The 21328-nt window shown below is 53.1% G+C and overlaps 1 protein-coding gene across 2 annotated transcripts; it reads right to left on the bottom strand.

Annotated features, from left to right (window-relative positions):
• Nucleotides 1–3969: 3969 nt before the first annotated feature.
• On the bottom strand, nucleotides 3970–21127 carry erbb2 (erb-b2 receptor tyrosine kinase 2). Of its 2 annotated transcripts, none has more exons than XM_086140224.1 (27): nucleotides 20785–21127; nucleotides 14730–14881; nucleotides 14211–14397; nucleotides 13938–14078; nucleotides 12444–12509; nucleotides 12240–12355; nucleotides 12012–12153; nucleotides 11800–11928; nucleotides 11414–11555; nucleotides 11165–11238; nucleotides 10961–11051; nucleotides 10448–10650; nucleotides 9744–9873; nucleotides 9559–9649; nucleotides 9336–9490; nucleotides 9209–9256; nucleotides 8986–9124; nucleotides 8743–8865; nucleotides 8566–8664; nucleotides 8309–8494; nucleotides 8074–8229; nucleotides 7925–8000; nucleotides 7441–7587; nucleotides 7258–7355; nucleotides 6990–7181; nucleotides 6520–6904; nucleotides 3970–6431 (listed from the first exon to the last, which is right to left on the bottom strand). In XM_086140224.1, the coding sequence occupies exons 1-27, from the start codon at nucleotides 20855–20857 to the stop codon at nucleotides 6073–6075; spliced, it is 3900 nt and encodes a 1299-aa protein (XP_085996350.1). In that variant the 5' UTR covers nucleotides 20858–21127; the 3' UTR covers nucleotides 3970–6072. The 2 variants fall into 2 exon arrangements, with proteins under 2 accessions (XP_085996350.1, XP_085996352.1); XM_086140226.1 differs by having other exon boundaries at nucleotides 6520–6901.
• Between the last annotated feature and the right edge of the window lie 201 nt (nucleotides 21128–21328).

Here is a 21328-nt window from a genome sequence, read left to right as displayed (position 1 = left end):
TTCTTGTATTTTATAGTTTATTTGTAGCACTGAAGAATATTTTTCATTTATATTTTGTTGCATTTTTTTTCAGGGATTCTGTGTTGTTATTTGACTTTAAATTTGTTGAGTGTATAAAAAGCTAAAATTGTTTTGTATTTTGGGATTTATTTTTTGTAGATCTGTAAATATTTTTATCTATATTTCGTGTGTTTTTAGGGATCCTGTGTTTCGCTCTAAATTTGTAACGTCTGAAAAAGCTAAAAGTTATTTGTAGTTGCTCTGAATATTTTTAATTTACATTTTGTTGTGTCGTGTGTTTTTACCAGGTATTCTGTGTTGCTTGACTTTAAAGTTGCTTCTTATAAAAAAGTTAAAAGTTTAAATTACTTAAAATTTCACTGTGGAGTTCAAAAAGATAAGGGCTATTATAATAAAGTAGTATAATACATTTCTTATAAATTATTAATATATTTTGTGCATAATGTAACATTATTATTGGTAATACATCGATTAAAGCAACAAAAAAAATCTGAAGAGCCGTTAGGGAGCCGAAAGAGTTGGTTCTTTAAAAAGAGCTGAAATTCCCATCACTAGAAAACAGAAGGGAGACGAGCGGTTCTGCCTTCAGGCCGTGGGATGACCGTCAGAATTCCAAGATTTAAAAGAGTCCGTGTCTTTCGCAAGAATGATTTTTTCAAAATCGCTGAAAAAAAAATCACATTTACTATGCAAATATGAAGAAGATACGAGCGGTACGAACCCACTATGGATTGCACAATGATTCTGCTAACTGTGCTAGCATGCTATGCACTGAGACCATAGTGCTGTCTCTGTGGATGTCACTATTAAAAAAACACTTTTAATATATGAACTAAATTTCCATAGTTAAGCTGATGTGTCGAATGTTTTTCGTCAACAACTGTGTTTCTCGTGATCATATAAAGAGTGCGAAGAGACATTAAGTGAGGCATGCAGTGACGGTGCCTCATGTTAGGGGGCGCTGCTGATCCTTCTTACTACTCAGCTACAGAATAACAGAATTAGCACTAGCAAGCTACAGTAAACAGTTTGCAAGTCAAGTGCAGTGAGCTATTTTTTGCCGATGTCATGGGTCTGTATAGTTTACAAATGGTGAGGGATGAATGTAAATCTCCTGGGCAGCTTCTCAACTTTTTGGCCCAGAAGGATCTGATTCAACCTGTTCCTGAGGCGACAAATTTGCTCCGGCCGGTGGTCGCCATTCCGGCTACGACAGCATCGCTCATTCTGCGCTCATTCTGAGCACTGAAAAGACTCAAAACGCACAATCGGAACAGGAACGATCAAGGACGACCGTCTTCACTGGCAGTGATTTCCATTGAGACAGAGAGACTTTTAAAACTGAAGAAAGAAACGTAAGACTGATACAAGCAAGTTATCGATGCTTCAGAAGGACTTCATTTATAAGTAAAGGTAAGAGATGATAGCGTTTTTTTTTTACATGGGCTATTTTCTATGCTACAGTTTATGTACGTCAAGAATGCTGACATGATATTTTAAACAAAACACATCAACTGCTGCCAATGAAATGGTGACTCAGCTACTCTGTAGGGTTCATATGTTTGTAAAACTGCCTGTTTACTAAAGAGCCTTTTATTTACCCTGTGAATAAACACGCCCCCCACCCCCTTATACACATGAGCGTCCGTCCTTAAGTGCACGTCCAGATGATGCTTGTCAAACAGGTAACTATTACTTCACAGCAGGATCGTCAGTGGGAAACATTTCTCATTTCAACATCTGATTTCGCTTTCATTTGTTTTTCCAATTTGATTGAAAAGACACCGGACCGATGCTCACCTGGGTTGTTGTTTTTTGTCTCCTCACGTCACCGGGGGACCAGCGCCGCGACCCGGCCGTGCAGCCAGGGTTATTCATCAGCGGTGACAGCCGGGCCCGCGGTCTCACAGTTCATTTAGCTGCAAGTTACTGAAACCGTTGTGTTTTTTCCATGTGTCAACATCCAAAGTGAATAAAACTGCCCGTCCAGCTGTCACACAGCTTCATGAGTTTCCGCTCACGCTGATGGCAAACACAGAGCCGTATTCCACTGTGATCAATTAGATTTTACAAGTGCAATTCAGTAAACTTCGCACCCATTAACATATTCCGAGGTGCTCTTTTGGTTACGCGCTCGGCTATAAACTGACAAATGTATGTCAGTAATTGTTCCGGACCGGCAGCGCTCTTCTCTGGTTTCCATAAGTGCACAAGCCTTCACGCGTTGGCCTCCTCGTGCGCGGCAGCAACACGGCGGGATCCGATCCGGAGCTCTGCTGCACGGCTGCATTTCTGGGTTCTTTTGGGGCCACAAACACGAGAGATGTAAATATTTCCCTGCGGTGCATCTGCGCCGTTCCGATGCGGTTTATGTTGTTTTGCACGGTTATAAGAGCGGCTCCGGCGGCATTTACATCTGCGATGGCGATGAATCAGCGGTTTATACGCGGCGAGCAGCTCTGCCTTTGGCTTCCCCGCGTCCGTGACCGTCCGGTGGGAGATGTTTATGATATGCCGAGGGGGAACTCCCTGAACATCAAATTACTTTTTCATGCTCCTCGGTGTATTTTGTCTTCTCATTTCCATCCCGCCCGGAATCATAAATCATCACATCTTTCAGATATGGTTGGTTGAAGAAGCTCGGGGTGCGTTGATGCCTTCAGCACATGTGGCGGCCGCTCCTGAAGTCGTGTATCTGTCTGAACGGTTACCTGGCCGAGGTTCTTCGCCCGAAAACACAAAGTTCAGCTGCCGAGATGGCGATGGTTTGGGGTTTCATGCATCCTTCCTCCCCATTGATCACCACCGTTCTTTTCCAGCATTGTCTTGATAATAACCGCCATAATTACTACAACATGTGATTTCCTCATTTAAATTCAAAACGATAGCCGTTCACAGAGGCAGAGATCCGCCTTCATTTATTCTTTGGTTATCTTTTGTTATGCCGCAAACCATTCCTTTACGCCGGGATCTCTGGTCCCGGAAAATATGACAAGAAACAAGAACCGATAGTTTCAGGAACGTTCAACAACCACGACCTCGACCTTCGTCGGGTGAGAATCCTGTCCATCTCAGAGTGAGACGACAGCCAGGGAAACCAGGGAATTTAGCTGGATTAATATAAAACATGACCTTCTCAACCATTTTAATAATCAATTTTGGAGGAAACAGAAGGTGGAGCCTTTGAGTAAATCCATTCTGTACAATGTAGTCAATGTTTTATATCACCTTTGTATTTTATCAGGTATTCTTCTTCTCTCTTTAGGAGTCTCCACCTTCTCCATCTAACCCTATCGTTTGGATCCTCCTCTCTCACGACATCAGTCTTCTCTCTGGTCTTCTTCTAGACCTCCAATTCCAGCATCCGTCTACCAATATATTGACTCTCCCTCCTCTGTCCATGGCACAACCATCTCAGTCTTGCTTCTCTGACCTTCTCTCCAGAACATCTACCATGTGTCGTCCCTCTGATGGACTCCTTCCTGATCCTCTCCATCCTGGTCGCTCCCAAAGAGAAGCTCAGCGTCTTCATCTCTGCAACCTCTAGTTCTGCCTCCTGTCTTTTAGTCATTGTCACTGTTTTATTTGACTTCCATTTTACAATGTCAATCGCTGACGTGTTCCCATGTGGATGTTTACTGGATTTTCAAGCTCATTTTATCTCCGTACACGTCGCTGCTTCTTAGCGACGGCCCGGGCACATCTTATTCATCTTATTTATCTTATTTTTATCTTATTTATTTTGTGCTCAGTCATGAAGGAAGGCGTGAGAAATGCGTGAATTCAGCGGTGAGAGAGTGAAAAGGAAAGCCGCTGCAGTACCTCCACCGGCCGCTAGGTGGCAGAAAGACCAGTCACTTTGAGCTCCACGGATCAATGCTTTACCAATAGATCAATACTTTATCGTGTTCTGTCGTCATATGGGTCGGTAAAGGAATCTTTTCGGCGCACTGGAAACTTAACTGTTTATTCTTTTCACAAGCACACACACAAAGACCTTATGCAAACAGTTCCATATAAAAGGATCAATTCTTCATAGAGTAATCTATTACCTCCCCCGATCCCATCTCTGCAGAAAAGAGCAACTGGTCACACGATGTACTCGGATTAGCTACCAAAATTATTCTCATATTTATATTACACATTTACATGTCAGGACAGGTCGGTCATTCACGAGACATTCAACAGATAAATGTTCTTCAAAATGTAAATTACAGATATTATCTTATCTACATAAACCTTCAGCCGCTCGTTGAGGTGGCCGCCATCTTCCCGGTCACGTGAGAGCCTCTGACGGGCGCGAGCGGCCACGAAACCCCTCACCGCTACGACTTTACCGCGGATTGTAAGGTTATACGTCGGATGAGCACATGGCGCGAACGCCCGCGACGTGTTGCGATTGCTGACGAGAAAAACATCACGGTCTCAGTTTACCCAGGAAAGCATCACATTCTGGAAGGAGGGACAAGCGACACGCGCGAAAAGCAAAAGTCGACCGATTCTTCGCTCGGGGGGCTGATTGGAAAAGAGCAAAGTTAAACGTGGAGGAAAACAAGCCCGGTTTCTCCGGAGCTTTAGAAAGATCGCGGCGGAGCGTCCTCGCCCGAAAGCCAGGAATCCACCGGGAGCGGAGAACGGGTCAATGAGAGTGCCACGCTTTGTGGATTGTACCGCGGGGTAAAAACCCGGCCAGCCAAAGCGACCGGGACGCAACCGTTTACTGCTCGGGACAAAGAGCGTCTTTGAAAAAATTCCTCCGAAGGAGCCGCAGGTGATTCGGACCGACCTCGGGATCGACCCCGGAAGGAGGCCGCCGAGGCTTCTGCGGGAGCGCTCTATCAGTAACAACATCGGCGGGGCGAGTGGGAAAGCGCCGACTTCCAGCACGGACGTCAAGACAATGCGGCCATTGACTGCGCTCGTCCTTCCCCCGCCCAGCGCCACTTAACATAAAGAAAGAAAAAACCCAGTTGATTATTAACTGAGATGCCAGTGTGCTGGAGCCGCGCGGAATTCCAGCCACGCATTGATTATTCAAACCGGGCCGTGTTTTCTTTCTCGCAAGCGCGTTCGGTTCCAGGGTCCGACCGGGCCAGAGGAGCACGGCACGCACACACACACACACACACACACACACACACGTGCGCGCTTTCCTTGCATACACAGAGCTACATATATATCCGCCTGGGCGGCCTCCACCCTCCCTCTCGACAAAGCCTTCGGGCCAGAAGCCCGGGAGGCCGGGATCGCAGAGTCCGATCCTGCAACGTCTCAAATGCAAATCGTCCCTCAAGCAAAATGGCGGATCCTTGAAATGTGCGCTCCGAAGGGTTCGTGCCCCCTAAAAACAGTCCTGGTACCTCTCCCCGCCGGCCGGCGTGCCACGGGTCGGCCCGGTCCTGCGCGTCAGCGAGGCACAATGCCTCTGTCTTCTACATACAGGATGCCTTTCTTTCAGGGGACGTGACGCCGGGCCAGATGGGCCGCCGGGACCTCCGCCGCCACAACAGAATGCCTTTGAGACCCCCGTCAGGTCGGCGGAGGGTGATCGGAATACTAAACATCGTCTTCTCCCGGGCCGATCACGCTCGGCTTTGTGGGCGCCGTGAATGCGGCCGCTGTGGTTGGTCTGAATCGCATCGGGCTCCGGAGCGGGATGGTAGGAATCGCGATAAAGCTGCACGAGAACGAGCACGACAAAAAAAAAAAAAAAAAAGGACATGGATTTTTTTAACCGTTTTCAAAGAGTCCATAAAAAAAAAAAAAAAAAAAAAAAGTGGTTTTCGTGGATCCTGATTGGACGCCGCCTTCTCTCCTGGTACCGCGGTGAACGGAGAGGCCTCAAGAGTTATTTACAACGGCAGAGGAACGCGGCTCGCGGCTTTTAGCGCCGCGGCCGTCGGGAGGGGGGCGGAGACGACCGACGCCGCTCGCTGTCCGGCCCTCGCCGCTCACACTTTTGGGATTTGCCGACTCCTGCCGGACCCCCGTCCCCCTTCGCCCTCCCGGCTTCTCCCGAGCCGCAGCCCCTCTCCGCTTCCGTTCTCCACCTCAGGTGTATCCGCTCCAGGTTTCCGCCAGCCCGAGGTACTCCGGGTTCTCCGCCGTCGGGGTGACGAACCCGTTGAGCTGTCGGACCGCGAGCCCGTCCCGCTCTTCTTCCTCGGCGCCGTCGGCCGCGGTCGCCGCTTTGGCTTTAGCCACGAGGTCCAGGTAGTACGGGTTGTCGAACGCCGGGGAGGCGGAGGCCCCCGAGCCGGCGGGGACCAGGTACCCCGGGTTCTCCACGCTGTGACCCGAACCCAGGCCGTTGGGGAGCCGTCGGTCCACCTTGGAGATCTTCCGAGGCAGAGTGCTGGGTCGCTCCGGGATCCCCGGCCTGACGTCGGGCACGTCCTGGTTAACGTACTCTGGAGGACGAGAAGAAGAAGAAGAAGAAGAAGCGTCAGACACTAACAGCGTGGCGCCATCTTTCCAATATGGCCGCCGGCCTTCCACCTGGCAAAGCGCCGCTCTGGTTGTAGCCGTGGCTGCGGCGGGGCAGCGAGTGGTGCAGGTAGGGATGATGGCGGAGGCCGTCGGTCCCGTCCGCCTCGGGGTCGCCCTGGATCCCGTTGGGGTAGGTGGGGTCTTTGCAGTAGCGGCCCGGGCTGGCCGGGGGCAGCGAGGGGTCGTCCGGAGGCCCGTCCAGGAACACCGAGTCCGACTGTCCCCCCGCCGAGGGGCTGCGGACCAGCACGGGGTACTGGCCCGCCCACGGCCCGTTGGCCCCGCGGGGCAGGGTCGGGTACTGGCCCCGACCGAGCGCGCTCAGAGACGAGTACATGCTACGCCCGCCTCCGGAGGCGGACGGGTCGGCGTCCAGGCCCTGGTCTCTGCTCTGCTGCGGGGACAAGGAACGTACGTGAGGACAACGGCGGCGACGGCGGCGGCGGCGGGTTCCCGCCATCCCGGGGATCCACACTGACCCTGTAGGACTGGTGGCGAGACGGCCCGTTGGACGCGGCCCCGTCCGCCGGGCCGCGGGGGAACGGGTTGGGCTGCGGCACCAGATACTTCTCGGCGTCCAGCAGCTCCCTCATGTTGTTCCCCTCCTCCTCCAGAAGCATCCGGAAAAACTGGCTGTCCACGGGGCTGGACATGCTCATCTGCTCGTCGTTCTGCCAGGCGAGCGGAGGACGGGCGTGAGTCATGCGTGACACACACACACACACACACACACACACACGGGGATACCTGGATGACCACGTAGCGAGGTGGATCTCTGGCCATGGCGGTGAAATCATTGACCAGGTCTTTGAATTTGGGCCTGCTGTCGGGGTCAATCATCCAACCTGACGTTCACAAACACAAGCCGTCAATCATCTACGGGCAAAGATCTCCGCCGGGCTGCTGGTGGAGCTTCAGGCCGGCGCTCACATTTGACCATGATCATGTAGACGTCGATGGTGCAGATGAGGGGCTGCGGCAGGCGCTCTCCTCCCTCCAGAACCTCGGGGATCTTCCTGGCCGGGATCATGTCGTAGGGTTTGGCGCCGAAGGTCATCAGCTCCCACACCGTCACGCCTGGGAGGGAGGAGAACCGCCTTGGAGACAAAACTACCAGCGACCTCCACGCCAGCCGTATTTTCTATCTTCACGGGAGCTGGAGATCCAGGAGGAGCTACTTTTAACCTGATAGTTCTCTAGATGCATTATCGAATGAGGGCGGACACCTCCGGTGGAGTCTCCAGGTTCCTCCCACATGCAGGAGGTTCCCTGGAGACCCTCCGGTGGTGACCAGCTGTCTCCATCGTCATCTCACACGTTAGCAATTAAACCTCCACCGTTCCACCTGTCCTGAAATCACTTTCCCGTCCATCTCGGCTGAAGGACCTCCAGGAGGACCCGGACTTTGACTGACCGTAGCTCCAGACGTCGCTCTGATGGGTGAACCTCCGGTGCAGGATGGATTCCAGGGCCATCCACTTGATTGGCACCTGAAGACAAACGCTCACGTGAAGACACCTTCTCCTCGGGCGAAGTTCTCGAAGGAGACTCTGCGGCGCTCACCTTCCCTCCCTCGGCGTGGTACTCCGTCTCATCGATGTCCAGCAGGCGGGCCAGACCGAAGTCGGTGATCTTCACGTGGTTCGGATTCTTTACCAGAACGTTGCGGGCGGCCAGATCTCGGTGGACCAGGCGGACCTCCTCCAGGTAGCTCATACCCTGCGCCAACGGACACCGTCAGACCGACGTCTTTGGAGAGATGAGAAGGTTCGGTGTCCACGGCTTGGTGTCCTCCTACCTTGGCGATCTGGACACACCAGTTGAGGAGGAACTGGGATCCGATGCGGTCCTTGTTCTCACGGACGTAGTCCAGGAGGCAGCCGTAGGGCATCAGCTGGGTGACCAGCTGCACCGTGGAGGTCAGGCAGATCCCCAGCAGGCGGCAGACGTAGGGGCTGGCCACGCCCGCCATCACGTACGCCTCCTGAGGAGACACCGGAGAGCTTCAGGTTCCAGCCGCACCTCGGGGCACCTCAGGTGAGCCCAGGAACTTACATCGAGGATTTCTTTGTTGGCCTTGGGCGAGGTGTTCTCCCGCAAAACCTTGATGGCCACCGGGATCTTCACGTTTTCCCCATCTGGCGCCCAAACGCCCTGAAACCACGGAGGAGACGCCGTCAGTCCTCCAGGATCTAGATATCTGAGGCGGCATCTCCCGGAGGAGCCGCGTACCTTGTAGACCGTCCCAAAAGCTCCGGCGCCCAGGACTCGTAGCTTCTTCAACTCCGTCTCCTTCAAGATGCGCATCTGTGCCTGGTTGGGCGAGGCGCCGCTCGGCGTCAGAGGCTCCACCAGCTGCACACACACACACACACACACACATGCGCACACACACACACACACACACACACACACACAGGTGAAGTCCACGCCTCCAGCACCATCCCAGAGCTGGTTCGAGGGCAGAGAGCTCACGTCATGCTCCCGCAGGATCCTCCTGAGGGTCTCCTTCTTCTTCAGCTTCTTCTGCCTCCTGAAGTAGAAGACCAGCAGAGCCAGCACGATGAAGAAGAGCACCACCCCTCCGACGGCGGCCGCGATGGTCGTCCCCGACCTGAGGAGAGAGAGAACCTGACGCCTCAAGCTCCGGATGTGGAGAAGAGCCCTCTGGCCGGGGACGGGAGGGCAGATCTCTCACCCGGTCTTGGTGTGCAGAGGGCAGCCTCGCTCGTCCATCAGCGTGCATCTGGAACGGAGAAGATAGCAGGTGTGGAGATGTTCTCACGGCTCCGCAGAAAGACGGCGTTCGCTCCCGCTCGACTCACGACAGGGTGCAGTTGGTGTTGCAGGGCAGGCAGTGGCCCGAGGCGTTGCCGTACTTCCACACCGTCTGCTGATCCTCCTTCACGCCGCTGGGACAGTGATCCACGCAGGACTCGCCGTCCTTGAAGCGCCGGCACTCCGTGCACCGATCCGGCCCCTGCAGAGTCACAGCGCACGTGAGTCCCGCGAAGGAACCCGGCGTCCGACGGGACTCCCGTCTCTTACCCGGCCGTGGCAGGAGGCGGAGCCGTTGAGGGGTCGGCACTCGGCGTGACAGGCGACGCACAGCGATCCGTCCATGTACTCGCGCACGGCCCTGCGACACCAACACACGGGAGGAAACTCAACGACCCGCTCGACCCGCCGACACACACACGGGCTTTCTTTGAGCCTCTGATCGGGGCTTTTACCCTTGGAGGACGTTACACCGCTCCACACACTCGTCCCCGCGCTGGAACGCCTTGCAGGACACACACTGGCCGGGGCCCGGGCCCCAGCAACCGCCCTCACACAGCGGGTGGCAAACATGCCCTTCGGCCTCTGAGCGCGCACACACACACACACACACACACACACACACATAAAGCAGGGAAATATTACCATAACAAGGCTAAATGTGCTAGCTCCTCCTCATAACTCATTTTGCTCATTTATCTGTTTTTGTTATGTGTTTTTGAAAATGTACTCTATATATAGCAAATAATGTATAAAATAGATGATCGATAATAAAAGACGATGTAAAGCTATCAACTGGTTTCATGAAGTGCGTTGCTTCTGAAGATGGGACCAAGATGGCGGCAGCGATGGAGGAGTTTCTTGCTCTATCCTTAACTTACTGACGACACACTTTACTCCACTTTATGTCTAAACTCCATTTATGAACGGGGTGAAGCCGCTGCTCTTTTTAAAACCATCATCATTGAACGCCACTTCCCGTCACATGTCGCTGGTGTTTTTCCATGGTTCTCTCTAGGCTAGCTCGCGTCCCTCTGCCTTTAAACGCCACTTCCCGGACGGCGGCGGCCATGTTGGTGTCAAACGCTCATCCCGCTCGCCGCTAACTCAGATCCGAGCAAAGCCGAACATCCGGCGAGCGTCTGGCGAGTCCACCTACCACAGATCTGCGGGTCTTGGTTGTGGCTGACGATGTAGTGCGGTCCCTGCGTGGGGTGGAGGAGGCTCTTCCACGGCACCGAGTCGGTGTAGCACAGCCGAGGGTTGTCGTGCAGCAAGATGAGCCCCCCGCTGACGCCGCGCAGTGAACGCAGCCCCAGAGACCCAATGTGGAGCTTCTGCACCGCCAGGGAAAACACACCCCTGAGAGACAGCAGAGAAGACAAACTTTATTTCATGCATCAGGAGAGATTCAGGAGAAATCTGGAGGAAAAGGGCAAACGACAACAATGCGCAGCAAAGCGAAAGAAAGCCTCCTTCATGGAAGGCTGATCTTCTGATGTGAAGCTCCGCAGGACCCGGCGGGTGACCTGCTTCGGTGTCCAAGTCGCTGTTGACTCTGGGTTGAATCCCGGGGTCGAGCGTCGCTCTTGTTAATCATTAGCCTTTATAACTCGGAAAGACATTAACCGCCCGGGCGGGTGAACGGGAGGCGAGGACGCGGCGGTCTTACTTGTAGAGCGCCCTGCCTCTGATCACCTTCAGGTTCTCAAACACGGACAGGTCGGTCCAGTTTGCAGGCCAGGCATCGATGTACAAGTAGCCTGCGGGGGGGGGGGGGGGGAGCAATTTAGCTGCCGCGGCAGGAAAAGCTGGTGTCTTCTTGTTCTTTCTGCAGAATGAAGAGCGAGCTCCTCCCTGTCCTCGGCGATGCTACCTGTGATCTCCTCCAGGTTCCTGAAGCTGCTCAGCTGCTCCGGCGTCAGGCCCGACGTGTTGCTCGCAGGATCCCTGAAAAAAGAGCACATGAGCCCCGAGGAGCAACTTCACCTTCACAAGAGGTGGCGTCTCTCAATCCGAAGCGATGGAGAAGATCTCTGGAGGTAACCCGGCAGATGTCAGGTTATGTCGCTGCTCTTCGTCAGCTCGCTGACCGTCCGAGCGCCGCAGTCGGTGAACATCTTACCTCGCAAAGCTCTCGGCGACGAAGGCCAAGCTCCCGAAAATCTTCTTGCAAGTGTTGAACTGCTCCACGTTGGAGGAGGTCACCATGGTGACGGCGTGGTTGTCCATCACGCCGAGGCTGTCCGTGCCCAGGCCGTAACACACTGCAGCGGAGAAGTAAAAACAAAGAAATGTCGTCTGGAGAGTGTCCTCGGGCCGGACGCCGAAGCCCCGGGAGCTTCCTCACACACCCCAGGCGTGTGTGTGTGTGTGTGTGTGTGTGTGCGTGAGGGGACGAAAAGGTGAACGTGTTTCCAAACACCCGGGTTGCGCCCCACACACAGCCGGACGCTATCCGCTAACACCGAGAGAAGCTCCTGGGATGTTCACACCCGCTCCGCCGCTCACCTTTGGGACACTCTCCTTCACACTTGTCACATTTCTGCGTCTCCTCGCCGTCGGCGCCGGTGATGACGACCTCCTGGTTGGCCTTGGGACATTTCAGAGTGCAGGCCACGTCCATGGCCAGGTAGTTGTCTGAGGGGGAGGAGACACCGGGGTCAAAGGGCGCCGCGGGGCGATGATAAAAAAGACACGCCGGGCCGAAGGTGGGTTCTCACAGGGACACGTCTTGACGCAGGTGGCCCCGAAGCTGAACTTCTTGTTGGGGTTGGGTTTGGTCTGGAAGGTGACGGGGTCGTAGATGGTCGGCGGGGGACAGTTGTCCTTACATACGCCGCTGTCGTTGAAGTGACGGCACGCCTGCGGAAGCAGATGAGCGACGGTGAATAGGACGGGAGGTTGGAAAGGGACCGGAGGTGAAGGTTTAATCCGTGCAGGTCACCGACCAGGCAGTCGGAGTCCTTGGGGCCGGTGCATCCGGCGGCGCACTGCATGTGGCAGCAGTCGTTGGGCTGAGGGCCTTTACACCGCTGGCAGCCCGACGCACAGTTGATACGAGTCACTGCAAAGGAAAGGAGGAGGATGTTCTCACTGATCCTCTGCCTTTAAGACAAGCGCTTATTTTCCCCCCTCGGTGGGACTGAACCTACGGATCTGGCAGTCGTGGGCCGTCTCTCCCCAGCAGCCTCCCTCGCAGGCCGGGGAACAAGTCGGACCTGCACGGAGACAAAGCCGCCCGTCAGCTAAAGCTTTCCTGGAGAATTCAATAAGGCTGGCTGGATAGCAGCATTGTCCAGGCTAATCCTGACCTACTCAGAATGACGAGCACCGGCAGACGCTGCTAACACAGCCTGCTAGCAGCTGCTGCTGCCAGCAGACGCTGCTAGCACAGGCTGCTCGCAGCTGCTGCCGGCATGAGTCCTCCTAGCAGACACAACGAGCAGACTGCTAGCGCTGCCTGTGCAGGGTTAGCGATAGTATGCGTAATGTCTGCTGTTTTGTTCTTTGGAGTTCATTGTGCAGCGTTTCAAGAACAAACATATGACAATAAACACTTTGAATAACGAAAGCCAGAGGCTAGCAGATGCTGCTAGCTAATGCTGCTAGCAGACCCTGCTAGCAGATGCTGCCAGTCCAGGCTGCTAGCAGACGCTACGAGCAGACAGCTAGCAGACATAACAAGCAGACTGCTAGCGCCGCCTGTGCAGGATTAGCCTGCTTGTTGCTGCTAGCAGACGCTGCTAGCAGATGCTGCCAGTCCAGGCTGCTAGCAGATGCTACGAGCAGACAGCTAGCAGACATAAGAAGCAGACTGCTAGCGCCGCCTGTGCAGGATTAGCCTGCTTGTTGCTGCTAGCAGACGCTGCTACCAGACACAACGAGCAGACTGCTAGCCCTGCCTATGCAGGATTAGCCTGCTTGCTGCAATAATATGCTTATTATCTCCTGTTTTGCTCTTTTTGCTAGTGGACTGCAGAATAAGAGTTCATTGTGCAGGGAAACACGTTTCCAGAACGAACATATGACAATAAACACTTTGAATAACGGAAGCCAGAGGCTAGCAGATGCTGCTAGCACCAGACACAATGAGCAGACTGCTAGCACTGCCTATGCAGGATTAGACTGCTTGTTGTAATGATATGCTTATTATTCACTGTTTTGCTCTTTTTGCTAGTGGCGTGCAGAATAAGAGCAGGGAAACACGTTTCCAGAACAAACATTCAACCCCTGCTAGCCCCGAACAAAAGCCAGGGGATAGCAGATGCTGCTAGCTAGCGCTGCTAGATGAAGCTAACGCTACTAGCAGACGCTGCTAAACATTTTGAATATCAGAAAGCAGATGCTACTATCCATTGCTTCTAGTAGACCTTAAAAGACCCTAAAACACTTTATAGCCTTGACTTTTTGATACTTTCTATTTCTATTTGTATTTCTTATTCTCCCTCCTTCCTACTATTATCTATTATTGTTATGTTTTACTTGAAACTCTGGCACAACAGTTTTCTTCGGGATAAATAAAGTTGTTCTTATTCTTATTCTTAGCAGACGTTGCTAGCGGGCTGCTAGCAGACACTACTAGCAGACCGCTAACTGCCTGTGCAGGGTTAGCCTGCTAGCTCTCCGGTTCCCCTCTGGATGCTTACAGTTTGCGGCCGGGAGCTGCAGCTGGTACTGCCCGGCGTGGGAGTTCTGCACATCCAAGGTGTCCTTCCACTTGATCTTCTGGGGGTTCGGATAGCAGAGCTGGGGGTTCCCCCAGATATACACGCCGCCCAGCAGGATCTCTGCGGGACGGACCAAACACAGCAGCGGCCCGTCAGATAGAGGCGAGCGGAGGAGCTCCGCCGTCCCAACGGCGTGGATGGAGATCAGGAGCTGAGAGTCCGGCGAGGGAACCTTGTGAAGAGCAAACCCACCTGTGAGGCTCCGCAGCCGGAGCGTCCTCAGCCCCTGCGAGCCCAGGCTGTCCACGTTGTCCAGCACCGCCAGGGCGTAGCTGGAGTTGTACAGCTGGCTGCCTCGGATGATCCGAAGGTTCTCCAGGGGAACCAGACTCACGGAGACGTGGGCCACCAGAACATAACCCTGTACCTCCACGATCTCCTGCAGGACCAGAGAGCAGGAGACAGACAGAAGCTGACGGAGCAGGAGGAGGCAGAACTCTAGGTACAGTGTGTATATGTGTGTGTGTGTGTGTGTGTGTGTGTGTGTGTGTGTGTGTGTGTGTGTGTGTGTGTGTGTGTGTGGGAGGGCAGGTTTAAATCTCATTTCCTCACTACTTAAACTCAAAGCTTGAACTTTGAGAACGTGCAGTGCAAGAACAGTATCATGGAGGACCTCACCTTTATTAACACCTCCCAGATCAGGAAGCACAGTCATACGTGTGTGTGTGTGTGTGTGTGTGTGTGTGTGTGTGTGTGTGTGTGTGTGTGTACCTGTAGGAAGGAGAGGTCAGGCTGTCCGTGGAGGTGTGTGATCTCCAGGTTGCCGTGGACCACCTGGCAGCCGGTGTAGAGCAGCTTCAAGGTCTCATAGTGGTTTTCCAGGTTTGAGGGCAGGTCTAGCTTCATGTCTGTGCCCAGGCAGACTGGAACACACACACACACACACACACAAACACACACACACACACGTCGGTGATGGGATTGTACTTATGATTCAAACACACTCACTCTTTAGTTTGAGATTAAAAAAAATCCCAAAATGTCTCTTCCCAGGCTTCCCACGCAGAGAGAACATGGGGGGGGGGGGGGGGGGGGGGGGGGGGGGGGGGGGGGCTGGAGGACGGTTCTGGTTTCAGAACATCTGAGGACCAGGGTCTGAGGAGGTCACGTCTCCCCGGGACAAACTATTAACATTATTGCTTCTGAAATCGATCCCGACAAAGAGCGCCGAACCTCCTGGAAAATACAGTTTCACGCAAAAAGAGTTCTCTGAATAAGAAGTGCCGGCCGGGGGTCGCGACCTGTGCCGTCATTTCCAGACTACAAGACGCTTCTTTTTCCACACGACGACGTGGCTATTTTATGGATTTTTGAGGGTAAACGAGCTTCACGTCGCCAAAACATTTATCCCGGTCGTATCGGACCGATGAAATGATGTTCTGAGGCCGTTCAATTCCGACAGCAAAGCAGACGACTTTAACAGAAGAGCGTTACAGCCGTCAGCTGGAGGAGGACAAAGAAATGCAGGGACGGATGGACTTTTCCTTGTCCTGTTTATTATCCACCTTTTCCATCAGCCATGTTTAGGGGGAAAAAAAAAGCATTTCCCGTGTGTTTTTAATTCAAAGTAAACAAAAATGTTTCTGTGTAAATATCTCATGTTACAACATGGACGCCTGCGGCTTAGAGACGAGTGCAGCCTATATATGAGCGCATACGTTTATTTTGGTATTTCAGGGGCGCTCAATGGTCCAGAAGAGACGGTACGTGCCAGGGTTATATAATAACCGCTCTTTTTTTTTAAATATTTGATCATTTTTATATATTTTTCAATACTTTGTTTTCCAGTTTGTTTGTTTTTTTCACTCAATATTTATGACCCAAGTCTCTGGACTGCACTGTCCACTTTCTACGGCGCAAAATGACGTTTCGATTCTCATCTAGTTGATATAATTATGAGGTCTGACCAATATTTATTTAATTTTAGCATTTATTTAAACATTGTCTTGCAACTTACAAATAAATCAATAATATTCCAGGTTACAGTTGAATGGGATTTCAACTCAATACAGGGGCGGCTGTTCCTCCAACCAGATGGTTGTCGTTTCAATTCAATTTGCTCTTCCTCCTGTGTGCGGTTCGAAGTGTGTAAGTTGGGCAAGACACTGGCATGCAGTATCGCTCGCCGTGTGTGTGTGTGTGTGTGTGTGTGTGTCATATCTACACTGTGAAGAAGTGATTGGCTTCCAGGGAACTTCTCTCAAACTTCAAGCTAGCATTATGTACATGCAAACCACGTGCACCGCTGCATGTAACACACACACACACATACGCACACATACTCACACACACACAGGCTACAGTGAGCAGATTCTCCATCGGGGGGGTCATGCTGCATCACACCCGGGGTCAGACAACATTACAATTCACGCATAGCTGGCATGCTTCTGCAGCGAGTCACCCCGTGGACACTCACCCCCCTCCTGCCCCCCTCCTGCCCCCCCTCCTGCCCCCCCGGGGTTATAAATGACTTCCTCTGGATTCCTTCCAGCAGCCACTCAATAGCCGGCCCACTTCTGCTGATTGAGGCCACCCATCCCCTGGTGCTATCTCCGTCCGTTCTTCTGGGGACGCGGCGGCGAGGACACCGGGTCCAGGAGGGTGACCTCCGCAAGGTCGGCTCTCAAATATAGAGAGGGATGGAGGTGTGTGTGTGTGTGTGTGTGTGTGCATGACAACCTTAGAAGTTCACACATCCCAGCTGCTGCCCACTTCTGGGCCATAATGAGGAAATAGGTTTGGATTAAAATTTAACAGCGTGTTAAATTGAACCGAGGCTGTCGGTGCAATAAATGAGGAAGAGATGGTTGAGGGAGGACGCCTGGCAGAAACACACACACACACACACACACACACACACACACACACACACACACACATCCAGCTGCTGCGGCCGGTGTCCAATATCTAATCACCAATATCTAATCACACCGACATGTAGGTTTCATAAATACGTAGGATTATCCCCGTCAAGGTTCAAGCAGCTCCAAAAAAAGCGTGGCGAGCTCATTCTCAGGTGTTCCTCCTGTTTGCTCTAAATTTCTCGGCAACGCTGACGAGTGTGTGTGTGTGTGTGTGTGTGTGTGTGTGTGTGTGTGTGAAGGAGTGTGTGTTTTCTTCACGGTTATGTACTCATGGCATTGTGACGGATTTGCTCACCGAGGCTTCATTTGCTCTCTCCCTCCCTGTGTCACTCAGACGTTCACTTGTACTGTGAGATTACATTGTTCCTCTGCTCAACTCAGTCACAACATGTCTGAGGGGCCGGTCTGGAACCCAGGGTCTGATCAGGGTCCACCTTGGGTCTGATCAGGGTCCACCTAGGGTCTGATCAGGGTCCACCTAGGGTCTGATCAGGGTCCACCTCGGGTCTGATCAGGGTCCACCTCGGGTCTGATCAGGGTCCACCTAGGGTCTGATCAGGGTCCACCTAGGGTCTGATCAGGGTCCACCTCGGGTCTGATCAGGGTCCACCTAGGGTCTGATCAGGGTCTGATCAGGGTCTGATCAGGGTCTGATCAGGGTCCACCTAGGGTCTGATCAGGGTCCACCCAGGGTCTGATCAGGGTCCACCTCGGGTCTGATCAGGGTCCACCTCGGGTCTGATCAGGGTCCACCTAGGGTCTGATCAGGGTCCACCTCGGGTCTGATCAGGGTCCACCTCGGGTCTGATCAGGGTCCACCTAGGGTCTGATCAGGGTCCACCTCGGGTCTGATCAGGGTCCACCTCGGGTCTGACCAGAGTCCACCTCGGGTTTCCTCGGGGTCTGCTCAGGGGTCTCTCACCTCCTCTAAATTTTTAAACTTTACATAAATTGATGACTTGAATTAAATTGAAAAAATAAAAACAAAAAAATAATAATAATAATAATAATAATAAACAATTTATAAAAAATGAAAACAATTGGAATGGAAAAAATAATAATAAATTGATTAAAAATAATTTGGCTAAAAAAAAAAAAAAAGAAAATTAAAATGAAAATAATTTCAACAAAAAAACACAATTAAAATAGATGTATAAAGTGTTGCTACTCTTGCACGTGCCTCTTTGGGGACGACCAAAAAGCGCCGCACCGCCGCTCGCCATCTTTTACGGCGGACCTGAGACGTCACGCCCGCGGCATCTCACCCCGCTGGGCTTCGCTTCCTCTGCTCCCGCACGACGTCTCAAAGAGCAACAGTGGTGCAGGATGTTCTCCTTCCTCTGGTGCGCGACGACAAACACGAGACCCTCTTAAATGTGTTGTCGTGAACGGAAGAGAAACAAACCCTCCCCGAGGAATCCGGCGCTGGTGTCATTAGACTGCTTTTAAATGGTTTCTCATTGTTCGCGGGTGAAGAGCATTGTTCTCGGAGAACGTCTCTCCAAGCAGCAGCGCGGTGAACTTCCCCGTGACACACTCGACACCAGCGCAACCTTCTCCGGTCAGACCGAGGACTGGAAATGGAAAGCAGGTCTGAAGCCACGCCTGTACGTGGCATCCGGCCAGGTAGCACAGGAAGGTGTTGCATGTGCGTGACTGTGTGTGTGTGTGTGTGTGGGTGTTGACAACCAGGAGCATACGTTACGGCCATGAAGCTACTACGACTGAATCAAAGCAGATCTTGAAACACGACACCTCCAGACGACGAGGTCACCTGTCTGGACTTTATCAGCATCACGGTTGAAATATCGGCCAAGCGGCGCGTTAATTACTGCGGCGCGACTCGCTTGAAACTCAGATTTCCCAACCGACCAGAACACATTTTTTCTTCTTCTGGGAGAGCAGAAGACAAAAACAGGTATTGCTCAACAGACAAGACGAACAGGCTCGGCGCCGAGGAGCGGAAAGCGCGTCGTTGAGTACTGATTACAGCGCCGTCTGCCGCCGCCGCTCATTTTCGGCGGGCGAAAGGAAACCACCAGGCGGAGCTAAGGACGCAGTTGGACGGAGGAGAAAGAGAGCAAAGCGTGCACAACGAGGAATTTCGTGTTTCGGATCCACGACTCCTTTCCGTTTCGGAAGACGACGACGACGACGAGTGCGGCGTCAAAAGGACTGACGGATGACGTCTCGCTTCGGTTTCCCGCCTTTAAGCACGAACGTAACGGTCGAGATTTGACGCAGAGCCGCCCCTGAGCTTCCGCGCGGTAGCTAACGTGTTTAAATGTGACAATTATGACCGAAATAAGACGGCACAGCTCATGCATCAGGTGTGGAGCACTGAAATGTAAATGCTAACGTCGCGTTTTAGCGTCGAAATCCTCACCGACAGCGCGTTGAGATGCGCGCTAGAAGCTTTTTAGCTCGCTAACGATCACTCCGTCTACTAGCATATTCTACGATTATTACCACCAAACGTCCGGAAGCACTCGATTCATTCATTTTGACCTTTGTGTGTTCAGATGAGGCCGTTTCACCGGCCGTGTTTGCATCGTAAACATGTTAGAGAAAGAAAAAGCATCACTTTACAATCGTGAATAACGTCCCGGTCGGAGAGACACCATCGACGCAGGACGAGGAGAAATAGAAATAATACGACGACAAATGTCATCCGGCGTTTTGGGATTACAACTCCAAGCTAAAAAAAAACAGGCGTGGACGTCAAATATCCATTTATAACAAATGCGGGTTATAATAAACTTAATGTGCAGCGGACACTGACATCAATGACACCGGAAACCGTCAATGAGGAAAGTTGAGACTCAAATCCTGATCCATGAAGTCGGACCCGCAGGAAGCAACGGAGGCTTCGTCCTGGACGGAAGGGGTTTATATCGGTATTAGAAAGGGAGGAGCGGCCGGCGGCCCCCCCTTAGCGGGACGGATCGCTAACGCTCAGTCTGGACGGGCCAACGGGGGCCGGCGGGGGCCACCTGGCGGCGGGCCGAGATGAATGAGGAGGACGTTTCTCCGACGACGTACGGCGATGTGACGACGCTACTGCGACTGCGCGGCTTCGCGAAAGCGCACAAACCTGTTTGGACCGACAATGCAGTTGTATTTGGAAACTGCTTAGCCGGTGTGTGGAAACTGGTGCTGACACACACAAAAACGTTCTTGTGTATTAACACAAAATTGATTTTTTTTTCTTTATTATTTCAGTCGCCGCAAATGCAAATCAATAAAGGTTGTTACGTCGCTAGAGCTGTTACGTCGTTTCTGTCCGGCGTCGCGTCGAAGCTTTTAAAGCTTCGCCGATCTCCGATCGATAACGGATAATGGATCCGGCGCCCGGGCAGAGGTCACCGCCGGGCCCGACCTTCTCCTCCCTGCAGATGGAGACCCACTTTGTGAAACGACGCGAATCACCGAAGCGGTTTAGACGCGACTCTTTGCTGCAAGTCGACTTCACTTCCACGAAGGGCCCCGTGGAAGTGGAAGCCCGGCGGCTCCACGGAGACCAGGGGCCCTCCGGCAGACCATGTCCCCTTCAGGGGCCGCTGGGAATAATCGACACGGTCGTGATCCCGCACAGCACAAGCAAGGTTATCGTCGGGTTTGTTGTTGTTGTTCCGGCGCGTCGGACCGGCCGTCGTTTCTCTCACGGAGCGCGTTTGTTGTTTTATTTTGGTCGGAACCGCGAATGTTTGCGGTGACAGGTGTGATTCCCCGCTTTTCTCAACGCGTCACGCAAATCGCGGGACCGCCGGCGGAGGTGTCGGCCCGCAGAACCCCTCTCCCGGTTCCCCGGTGTTCCCCGGTGTTCTCCGGTATTCCCCGATATTCTCCGGTATTCTCCGGTGTTCCCCCCCCCCCCGGAGGAGCGCGGAGGAGTGACCCACCTTCTCTGGCCAGCGCTCCCGAGGCTCCGAGCAGCGCGGCCCCGACGAGGACCAAACTTCTCACCGCCTCCATGTGGCGCGGCCGCCCGCCTCTAGGCGTCCATGTCCCCGCCGCTCTCCCGCCGCTCGCCCGCCTCCGGTCCTTTTGTCTCGGCGGGTGAAGAAGTTTTCTTCTCCCCGGATCTCGGTTGAACTTCCTCCCTGGAATGCCGCGCCTCGTCGAGGGGGGAAGCGGGAGCGCGCGTCGGGGCTCGGAGGCGCGCTCCCGTGAAGGCCTGAGCGGGGAGTGGCGGGACGACCGGACCCGCCCTCCTTCTCCTCCTCCTCACTCTTTTCCTCCTTCTCCTCCTTCTTCTCCCCATTCTTCTCCTTCCTCTCCCCCTTCTCCTTCACCTCCTCCTCATCCTTCTCCTACTTCTTCTTCTCCTACCTCTCCTCCTCCTTCTCCCCGTTCATCTCCTTCTTTTCCTCCTTCTTCTCCTTCATCTTCGTCTCCTACTTCTTCTCCTCCTCCTACCAGTCCCCCTTCTCCTTCTTCTCCTAC

This window comes from Fistularia commersonii, chromosome 33, assembly GCF_037954325.1.
Source record: "Fistularia commersonii isolate RoL2024-O1a breed Wild chromosome 33, RoL_Fcom_v1.0, whole genome shotgun sequence".
In the NCBI taxonomy this organism is placed as follows: domain Eukaryota; kingdom Metazoa; phylum Chordata; class Actinopteri; order Syngnathiformes; family Fistulariidae; genus Fistularia; species Fistularia commersonii.
This window is presented reverse-complemented; position numbering and strand designations above follow the sequence as displayed.